Source organism: Chrysochloris asiatica, unplaced genomic scaffold (assembly GCF_000296735.1).
Source record: "Chrysochloris asiatica unplaced genomic scaffold, ChrAsi1.0 scaffold00346, whole genome shotgun sequence".
NCBI lineage: Eukaryota > Metazoa > Chordata > Mammalia > Afrosoricida > Chrysochloridae > Chrysochloris > Chrysochloris asiatica.
In genome coordinates, this window is record NW_006408864.1 from 187,603 (window position 1) to 199,113 (window position 11,511).

Genomic DNA, 11,511 nt, shown 5'->3' on the forward strand with positions numbered 1-11,511 from the left:
TATCTCTTGAAATGGTTGAACATTAACCATTTCCTTTTGCATCCATAGTATGCGTTTATTTTCAATTTAAATTTTTGTTCATGCATAGAACATCCATTTAATTATAACTAAAATAATGAGTATTTTGATTTAATTACCAATTGCAATTTACAAAGGTAACATTAAAATTAAGTTGTAGGTATAAGATATTCAAATATACATTGCAATGTTACATCAGTGCTTTGTTGTTGTTGTTAAGTGCCCTCGAGTTAGTTCCGACTCATAGTGACCCTGTATAGGGGTTCCGAGGAGTGGCTGATGAGTTTGAACTGCCAACCTTGCAGTTTAAACCAACTTTGAGGTCCAGTGCATTATCCCCCAGTGCACCAATGCTTAGAAAGAAACAATTTGAATGGAATCAATTCATTGTCTCCAATTTGATCAGTGATGTGCTTATGTATGATGCTAGAGATCAAGCAAACCTTGGCCAACACATTACAAAATATCACAATAATATTTTAGGTGACACCATGATGAGATTGAATGTAGTTGTACTAAAAACTTAATTGAACAGGAGCATATTTTATACTGCTTCAGTTTTAAGTTTTTAATTAAAATTAAGTAAAACTAAAAATGCAATTTTCCAGTTGCACTAGCCACATTGTAATGACTCAGTAGTGACATGTAACCAGCGGCCTACTGTATTGAGTGGCACAATCCTAGAAATATGAAAGAACAACAGTAAATGTCTGCTGAGGCCAGCAATTCCATTGTTCAGTTCCTATCCTAAAGTTTGTGCACAGAAGGCATGTTTGTTTTTGTTAAGGGCTATTGAGTCACTCCCAACCCATAGTGACACTGTATAGGGTTTCCAAGGAGTAGCTGGTGGGCTTGCAGCTTATTGCAACATGGGTTAAAATGGCTATTGTAAATTGAATTGTGCCCACCCAAAATATGTATTTAGGCCATGATTCCCAATATTGAGTGGGTTGTTTCCATTTTGTGATGTGTTGTAAATGCTAACCTGTGTGTATTCTTGAGGGAAAATCAGTGTGGGAGTCATAAGTCACAGCTTTACAAGAGGATGTGGCTCAAGTCATGTCCAACTCCTATCACCTCCTTGCTTGGGTCACATTTTTTATCTGACAAGAGATCAAAAGAGAGAGACGCAAGCAGAGAGGAATAAACTACCATCAACAGAAATGAACTAAGAGTGGAACATATCCCTTGGACTTAGGATTCCTCTGCTGAGACCCTCCTAGACCCAAGGGAAGTTTAATGCCAAGAAACTGAAGAAATATGGAGCTGTCCAAGAATCACCAGACCTGTAGATGTTGAAAGGAGACAAGAACCTTCCCCCAGAGCTGATAGAGAGAGAACACCTTCCCCTAAAACTGACACCCTGAATTCAGACTTCTAGAAGCCTCCTAAACTGGAAGAAAATAAATTTCTGCCCGTTTAGTTTTTCTGTTATAACAGCATTAGATCACTAAGAAAATGACCAAAAATGTATCATGTATTATAAGAAATTTTATGCAACAGTAAAATATATATGGTTAGAACCCTAAAAAAAAAAAAAAAAATCTTATTAAATACATGTGTGCCTTACACTGTACTTCTATATAATTGTGTTTTGACTCAATATTTCTCTGCTAGCAGTTTCACTCCTTACAAGATTACACAAGGTAGCCACTCACATCCAGCTCCTGATGAAGAGAATTCTCCCTACAGCTGATGAAGATAATTCTCATAGTGATTTACAGTGGCTTAAAGGAAACTCCTTGAACTAACCCTAATAGGATATTGTTTGTAGAAGGCTCTTCACTAAAACCAACTACTAGCTCTCATTGTCAAGCTGGTTACCCGGTTACAACTTCAACTGAAGTCCTAGCAAGCCAACCTCTCCTATGGCAACTTCAGCCCAACAAGCTGAATTTGGGCTTACCAGAGATTGTAAACTTACTAGAGGAAAATCCATAAATATTTTCACAGATCCAAAACATGCACTTGGAATTATTCATGATTTGGAGATTTTTATGGAAAAAAAGATTTTTTTTTTTAACTTCATCTGATGCTATGTTGAGTCGGTTCTGACTTATAGCAACCCTGCATAGGGTTTCTGAGGAATTTAAGTCTTACGGTTAGCAGTCTAGTGCTTATCCTAAGTGCCACACCAGGACTCCATGATAACTTCATTTGATAACACTATGAAAAATGGGATTTTAGTAACAGACCATTAGATACCCCTTCTGAAATTTGTTGTTGTTGTTAAATGCCATCAAGTCGGTTCCAACTCATGGCAACCCTGTATAGAATTTCCTAACAGCAGCTGGTGAGTGAACGTCTAACCCTGCAGTTCAAATCAACCTTGCAATCCAGCCATTAACCCATAGTGCCACACCAGGACTCTGCTTCTGAAATAGCTGTAATTAAAATACAAGCTCACTAACCAAAGGGAATGTCACAAACTGAAGAAATTAAGGGAAACAATCTTGCTAATTCATGTTGTGTGCCATCAAGTTGGTTCTGACTCATAGTGACCCTGATAGGGTTTCTAAAGGGTGACTTGATGATGATGTTATATGCTGTTGAGTCAGTTCCGACCCATGGCGACGCTGTGGTTTTCCAAGGAGCGGCTGGTGAGCTTGAACCGCTGACCTTGTGATTCAAACTGACATTGTAGTCCAGTGCATTAAGCCTGACTAGTGAGTTTGAATTGCCGGCCTTGTGGTTCAAACCGGCCTTGCAGTCCATTGCTTACCCTACAGCGCCACACCAGGACTCCTCAACAATACTAGAAGTTTGTTATTTGAAAATTTACACAAACCACTGGTGAAATTAACAAAGGATAAGAGGAAGAAGATGCAAATAATACAAATAAATGAAATGGGTGATGTTACAACAGTTTGAACCAAAATAAAATGGATAATAAGAGTACTATGAAGAACTACTGTACTACAAATTTGAAAACGTAGAAGAAATGAACACATTTCTAGAAACATACCACCTACCCAAACTAACAGACACTGAGGGAGAAAATTCAAAAAGACCCATTACAAAAAAAGAAACTGAACTAGTTATAACAAACAGAAACTCACTACAACAAACAAACCCACAACAACTCAGCATCCAAAGATTTTGGTGGAGGCTGATCATATAGGCATCCTTTGTTTGTTGTTGTTGTTAGGTGCCATACCCAAACACCAGACATAAATCACACATGTTCAGCATATATCACACTATTTATACAGTTTTGGCACATGGAGCGGTTCTTTTCAATTCTGGGCATTGGTGGGGACCCTCCCAAAGTCAGAGTTCTAAGATGCCAGCTAACGGCCAGTTTCATAAGCAGTTCTTTCTAAGGATAGTAGTTTCAAGGCTGCTATGTTAACTCTTTTTTACACAATACACATTTACAGTTTGTTACCAGCATTCCAACAGAGGGCTTGGTGGCTCAGTAGGATAAATGTTGGACTCCTAACTACAAAGTCGGTGGTTTGAACCCACTAGCCACTTTGCAGGAAAAAGATGAGGCTTTCTGGAAGCAACAAAGACTGGAAACCCTATACAGCATCATTATGAGTGGGAACCAATTCAACAGCACTTAACAACAACAAAGCCACAGGTGTTGTTAGGCCTTGCCCTCCAGTACAGAACAAGTTTAAATATAATGGAGTACTGGTGTGGAACTATAGGATAAGCAGTGGACAGCTAACTGTAAAATCAGCGGTTCAAACCCAACAGAGCCGTCCTTCAGAAACCCTGTACAGGGTCGCCACGAGTCAGAACCGACTTGATGGCACTTAACAACAGCAACAATTGTTCCAATATAATCTGTTAACCACTCATGTTAACCACAATTTTGTTAATTCAGTAATTAATTGGGGTGTAGATTATCAAGAATTCTGTTTCACACAGCGTTTTAGCATAGGAGAAGAGAGCTCACTGTGTTTATATCTAATATTCCCCACTGCAGCCATATCTTCTTTCTTATGGCAAAAGTCAATTCATACATTTGTAAGAGGGCATGTCAAAAGTTCTTGTTGTTGTTGTTAGGTGCCATCGAGTTGGTTCCGACCCATAGCGACCCTGTACAGGGTTTCCGAGGCTGTAAATCCTTACGGGAGTAGAAAGCCTCATCTTTCTCCCGTGGAGCAGCTGGTAGTTTCAAACCGCTGACCTTAATGTTCGCAGCCCGATTCGTAACCACTACGCTACCAGAGCTGACCCATAGCGACCTTATTATGCACAGAAGAACGAAACACTGCCTGATCCTAGGCCAACTTCACTATTGGTGCCACGCTTGAGTCCAAAAATGGAATAAATAATAATGGAATTTCCCCATAAACTTTCAAATCCCCCTTATATTACTCATACATAAAAAGAAGTCCAGATACACGCTACAACATGAATGAACCTTGAAAACATGCTGAGAGACAAATCGGTCTCAAAAGGGCACATATTATATGGTGTCACTTAGATGAAATATCTAGGATAGGCAAATGTATACAGAGCAAAGTTTACTATTGATTATCAGTGGTGGGAGGGAGAGGAAAGAGTCACTGCTTAGGGGCACTGAGCTGTTAAAACTGATGGAAACATTAGGAAATGGATAGGGTAATGTTTGCATAACATGGTGAACTTTACTAATGGGACTGAGTTGTATTTGTAAGAAAATGTTGAGATGCCAAATAGTAATAATACCACATGTCTTTCTTTGGTCCAGTTCCATGGTATGTGTGGTTTCCAAGGAGTGTCTTGTGGGTTTGAACCTCCGCCCTTAAGGTTAGCAGTTCAGTGCTTATCCTACAGCACCACACCAAGACTCCAAATATATAGCTGGTGGTAGTGGTGGTGGTTCACTACCAAGTCGGTTCCAACTCACGGCAACCTGTATTAGGTTTCCGAGGCCGACAATCTTTACCGGAGCAGAAAACCTCATCTTTCTCCTGTAAAGCAACGGATAGTTTTGTACTACTGACCTTGTGACTAGAAGCCCAGCTCATAATCCAGTACACTACCAATATATACATAGAGATAGATATATGTGTGTTAAATACATATACATTCATATGTATGTATAGAGAGAGCTCTGGTAGCATAGTGGGTTATGTTTTGGGCTGTTAACCACAAAGTCAGCAGTTTGAATCCACCAGCCGCTCATTTGAAACCCTTTTCAGGCTCACTATGAGTCACAGCTCACTTGAGGGCACTTAACAACAACAAATGGGGGTCCTGGAGTGGCACTGTAGGATAAGCACTGGACGACAATGTCAATTTAAACCACAGGGTTGGTAATTCAAACCCACCAGCCACTCCTCAGAAACCCTATATAGGGTTTCTATGAGTCACACCTGACTCAAAGGCACCACACACACACACACACACACAGAGAGAGAGACTCCTGGTGCGGCACTGTAGTATTAACACTGTGTTATGAACCTCAAGACCATCAGTTCAAATCCACCAGCTGCTCCATGGAAACCCTATACAGGGTTGCTATGAGTTGGAACTGACTTGACAGCATTTAACCCTAACGATGTATATATCACATACACATGCACACACTATAGAACTGAACCAAAGGAAGACATGCTATATAATTATTATCATCATTATTTTTGGGGCCAAGAAAAGAAGCTTTGGTTCAAAGACCCAGAAGTTGTTTTGAAGGCAGTATTTTTTGGCCAAGAACTTAAATGAAAGACAAGCAAAATTCATGGACACCGCCCAACTCTGGGATCATCTGCTGTTTAATCTTTTACAGATCTGTTCTCTCAAGGGTTTATTTATTTAACCTAACTGAACTTGGTGCCATGGAGTCCACTGGACAGGTGAGACCTGCTCCATAGGGTTTCCAAGGCTGTAATATTTATGGGAGTCCTGGTGTGGCACTGGACTGCTAACAGAAAAGTTAGCAGTTCCAACTCACCATCCGCTCCTCGGAAACCCTGTACAGGATTGCTATGAGTCCAAACCAACCAGACAATAATTAACAACAATATTTATGGGGGGACTCCTGGTGTGGTGCTGTAGGATAAGTACTGGACTGCTAACCACAAGGTCGGCGGTTCAAACCCACCAGCTGCTCAAACCCATCAGAGTTGGTAGTTTTAACCACTGAGCCACTAGGGTTCATTTGTTGTTGTTAAGTGCCATTGAGTCAGTTCTGGCCCATAGCGAACCTGTATAGAGTTCTGAGAAGTAGCTGGTGAGCTTGAACTGCCGACCTCACAAGGTCACACCGACTTTACAGTCAAGCACATTAGCCCACAGGGCCACACCAGGACTCCAGGGTTCATTTAGTCACATGGAAATATTCCAAGGCAAGTCTTTCTTATGTCTCTGCTGCTTAACCTGTGCTTGACCAATACTGTTGTTGTTAGGTGCCATCGAGTCAGTCCTGACTCATAGAGACCCTACGCACAACAGAGCAAAACTCTGCCCGGTCCTGGGCCAACTTCACAGTTGTTGCCATGCTTGAGCACATTGATGCTGCCATGTTGCCAATCCATCTCACTGAGGGTCTTCTTCTTTTTCTCTGACCCCCCACCCTACCAAACAGGATATCCTTCTCCAGCGACTGGTCCCTCCTGACAATATTTCCTAAGTATGAGAGATCAAGTTTGGCCATCCTGGCCTCCAAGAAACACTCTGGCTGCACTTCTTCCAAAACCAATCTGTTGGTTCTATGGGCAGCCCATGGCACTTTCAATATTCTCCAACACCATAACTCAAAAACATCAATTATTCTAGTCTGTCTTATTCACTGTTCAGCTTTTGCATGCATATGAGGTTATTGAAAATACCATGGCTTGGGTCAGGCATACCTTAGTCCTCAAGCTGACATCTTTGCTCTTCAACACTTTAAAAAGGTCTTATGCAGCAGATTTGCCTAGTGCAATACGTTGTTCGATTTCTTGACTGCTGATTCCATGAGTGTTGATAGTTGATCCAAGAAAAATGAAGTCTTGACAACTTCAATCTTTTCTTCATTGATAAGATTGTTGTTTATTGGTCCAGTAGTGAAGATTTTTGTTTTCTTGACATTGAGATGCAATCCATAGCGAAGGCTGTGGTCTTTGATCTTCATCAGTAAGTATTTTAAGTCCTCTTCGCTTTCAGCAAGCAAGGTTGTATCATCTGCATATCCCAGGTTGTTAAGAGTTGTGGGATGACGTCAAGAACATCACACAAGAACATCCCAATGATGGTGGTGGTTTTGCCATGGAGTCAGTTCTGACTCATAGCGACTCTGCATAGGGTTTCCGAGGCTGTAAACTTTTGGGGAGCAGAAAGTCTCATCTTTCTCTTACAGAATGGCTGGCAGTTTCTGAATTGTTGTCCTTGAAATTAGCAGCCCCACTTGTAACGACTAAGCTACCAGAGCTCCTTAATTCCTTAACAAATGTAGACTAAATGGGATGGGGAGTCCCCAGCGCTGAGGATTCCCTGGACAACAGTAGCGAAGTCACGGCTGCGCACGCGCACTGAGCTGCTAGTGGCGCCGGCGCCATTGCTGGAAGCGTTCCCGCCTTGCTCTGCGTGTGCCCTCAGTTGTCCTCTGTTTGGCCGCCAGGTACTGGTTGCTCCGGGCTCCAGGCCCGGGTTCCCCGCCGCCTCCTTTCCCCTCCCCGCCGCCCTCTGCACTTGGCTGCGGGCGGTGCCCGGGGCGTGGCTATTCTGCTCCAGAGCCCCTGCCCCGGAGCTGACCCGCCCACTCCTGAGAGGCGATTGGGGGTGGACCGCCTGGCTGGGTGTGGACCCGCCTGCTCTGGGCTTCTCTCTGCACGCTGGTTGGTGACGCCAACCTCTTAAGGTCTCCTCGCCGGGCTCTGGGTGCGGGAACGTCCTCCTGGGAGGGGCTGGCGGGATTCGCGGCCCTGGGGTTCGGGAGCACGGGGCGCGGGACCTGGCCTGGAGATCGGTGAGGGCCGGTCAGCCCCTCTGACCCGACCTTTCCCACCTTGTCAGTCCAGCACCTTTGGGGAAGTGAGGAATGTATCTACAGTGAAGATACAATGTTGATGTTGTTAAATGCCGTGGAGTCGGTTTTGACTCATAGTGACCCTGAATAGGGTTTCCAAGGAGCAGCTGGTGAGTTTGAACCGTGTATCACATCTGATAACGGAAAAGATGTTCTCTGTCTGGCCTCAGACTTAACCGAGCATCTCTTCCTTGCCGGCTAATTTTATGGCATTTAAGATAACCAGCTTTAACTCACTCCTCTCTAGATCTGACGTGGCAATGGCATTATTGCATTAATTAGGAAATTCTGGACTGGTCCGTGGCGCTGAAGTTCACAGCAAGAACATAGATCCTTCGTTAATGGGAATAACAGCATTGGTTTTAGAGTACTGGTATGGTGCTGTGAGATAATGCGCTAGACTGCAAGGTTGCTTGTCGAACCTCAAGGTGGATGATTCAAACTCACCAGCCGCTCCTCAGAAACCCTAGACAGGGCCACTGTGAGTCGGAAAGCGACTCCACGGCATTTAACCACAACAGCAAGGCTTAGGAGCTGCAGCAAGTGAACTGTCCCTATAAAGCCCTGATGTGGGTTGAAGTCAAAACATCGAGAAAAAAATATTTATGAAATTGTGGTGCTGAAGAAATATTGACGTGAATGTTTTCTGCATAATGGCAGAGGAGAAAGTAGGAGCCCTAGTGGCGCTATAGGGGAAGCACTGAATTGCTAACTGAATAGGCATTTCAAATCCACCAGCCAGTCACTCTGGGGAGAAAGATTCGGCTTTCGGCTTTCTAAAGATTTACAGCCTAGCAATCCCCTGTATAGCTTCCCAATGAACTGGAATCATCTCAATGGCAGTGGGGTTTTTTTGTTACTGTTTTTTGTTTTTTGTTTAATGTAGACACATTTATATAGTAGCAAAGCCAGGGTAAAACTAGGGGATGTGAACAGGCACTCTAGGATTGTACTGTTATACCAAACTCTTGATGGATGCATTAGATAGATAAGAAGATACATAGATAGACAAATAGATTAGATAGACAGGCATACTTAGATGCTTCTTAATGATTACTGGGGCATCTAGAAAATTAGAAACATCACAGTCCCAGGGTCTTAGAGGTGTCAGTAATATTTTGTCTTATTCACTTGCAGTATTTATTTTTTATTATTATCCTGCATTACATTTGTACACAATAAAAATACTGTTTATTGCACATTTTGGTTGTTAAGCATCTATATGGACTACTGCCAAGGAAGAGTTTATTAATTACTACCAACTTAAAGAGGAAGAATGAGTCATTCTGGATGAATTTTGAAGATACAAATTACAAAATTTCAGTGTTGCTATGTAGGTCCACTTTTATGTTTAGAAAAAAGCAAACAGTTTTTGTTTTTTATGTCTCTTAGCTTATTTTGGTTTTCTAGCCTATAAAACTGGACTTCTTAACTTGGGGGTCAGTGTATGGGTTTGTAAGGGGCAGTCTTCAAATTCCCTGAAATACTATTCAACGTTTTAGATGTATAAGGATAAATAAAAGAATATTGTTACTAGGGTTCCAGTTGATAAATACATACGTTTATTCTAAACAAAACATTTTTAAACATGTCTACAATCAGTGGATGGCTACAGACAAGTTCTCTCAGTAATATGCTTGCCTTGGTCTCGTTGTTGTTAGGTGCCATCGAGTCGGCACCGACTCATAGTGACCCTGTGCACAATAGAACGAAACACTACCCGGTCCTGAACCAACTTTACAATCATTGCCATGCTTGAATCCATTGATGCTGCCACTTTGCCAATCCATCTCTCTGGAGGTCTTTCTCTTTTTCTCTGACCCTCCATCTTACCAAACATGATATCGTTTTCCAGCGACTGGTCCCTCCTGACAATATGTCCAAAGTATGAGAGATGGAATTTGGCCATCCTGGCCCCCAAGGAGGACTCTGGCTGCACTTCTTCCACCACAGATCTGATGGTTCTTTTGGCAGCCCATGGCACTTTCAATATTCTTCTCCAACACAATAACTCAAAAGCATCAATTTTTCTACAGTCTACCTTATTCACTGTCCAGCTTTTGCATGCATAAGAGGTTATTGAAAATACCATGGCTTGGGTCAGGCACACCTTAGTCTTCAAGCTGACATCGTTGCTCTTCAACACCTTAAAAAGGTCTTGTGTAGCAGATTTGCCTAATGCAATACATTGTTTGATTTCTTGACTGCTGCTTTCATTGAGTGTTGATAGTTGATCCAAGAAGAATGAAGTCCTTGACAACTTTAATCTTTTCTCCGTTGACAAGAATGTTGTTTATTGGTCCAGTGGTAAGGATTTTTGTTTTCTTGACATTGAGATGCAATCCATAGTGAAGGCTGTGCTCTTTGATCTTCATCAGCAAATATTTTAAACCTTCTTCACTTTCAACAAGCAAGGTTGTATCATCTGCATATCACAGGTTGTTGAGTCTTCCTCCAATCCTGATCCACGTTTTTCTTCATAGAACCTAGCTTCTCAGATTATTTGCTCAGCATACAGGTTGAATAAGTATGGTGAAAGATTACAACCCCATCGCACACCTTTCTTAATTTTAAACCATTCAGTGTACCCATGTTCCGTTCGAACAACTGCCTCTTGGTCCATATACAGATTTCTCATGAGCACAATTAAGTGTTTAGGGATACTCATATTTCACAATGTTGTCCATAGCTTGTCATGATACACACAATCGAAAGCCTTTGCATAGTTAATAAAGCACAGATAAACATCTTTCTGATATTCTCTGCTTTCAGCCAAGATCCTTCGGACATCAGCAATGATAACCCTTGTTCCACGGACTCTTCTGTATCCGGCTTGAACCTCTGGAAGTTCTCTGTCAATGTATGATTGTAGCCGTTTCTGTATTACTTTTAGTAAAAATTTACTCTTTTGGGATATCAAAGATTCTCTCCGATGATTTTAGCATTCCTTTGGGTCACTTCTCTTTGGAATGGGCACAAATACAGATCTCTTCCAGTCAGTTGGTCAGGTAGTTGTCTTCCAAATTTCTGGCATAGATGAGTGAGTGCCTCCTGTGCCACCTCACTTTCTTGAAAGATTTCCATTTTATTCCATCAATTCCTGGTGCCTTGTTCTTTGCCAATTCCTTCGATTCACTTTGGACTAATTCCTTCAGTATCATTGGCTCTTGGTCATATGTTATCTTTTGAAATAGTTGAACATCAACCATTTCCTTTTGGTACAGTGACTCTGCATATTCCTTCTATCTTCTTTTGATGCTTTCTGCATCGTTCAACAGTTTGCCCAAAGAGTCCTTCAATATCACAAGTTGAGGCTTGAATTTTTCATCAGTTCCCTCAGCTTGAAAACTGCTGAGCATGTTCTTCCTTTTTGGTTTTCTGACTCCAGATCTTTGCACATCATGTTGTAATATTTGACATTGTCTTCTCGATCCGACCTTTGAAATTTTCTTTTCAGCTCTTGGACCTCCTCATTTCTTCCATTTGCTTCAGCATCTCTACGCTGGAGAGCAAGTTTCAGTGTCTCTTCTGACATCCATTTTGAC

General features: G+C 41.9%; 1 protein-coding gene across 1 annotated transcript in view; it reads left to right on the top strand.

Annotated features, from left to right (window-relative positions):
• The window catches only part of ZNF624 (zinc finger protein 624), a 115,497-nt gene that overhangs the window by 20,366 nt on the left and 83,620 nt on the right, over positions 1-11,511 (top strand). Inside the window, exon 2 of the mRNA XM_006875919.1 lies at positions 7,559-7,779. Coding sequence (XP_006875981.1) covers positions 7,559-7,779 — 221 coding nt within the window. The remainder of the gene's footprint in view (positions 1-7,558; positions 7,780-11,511) is intronic.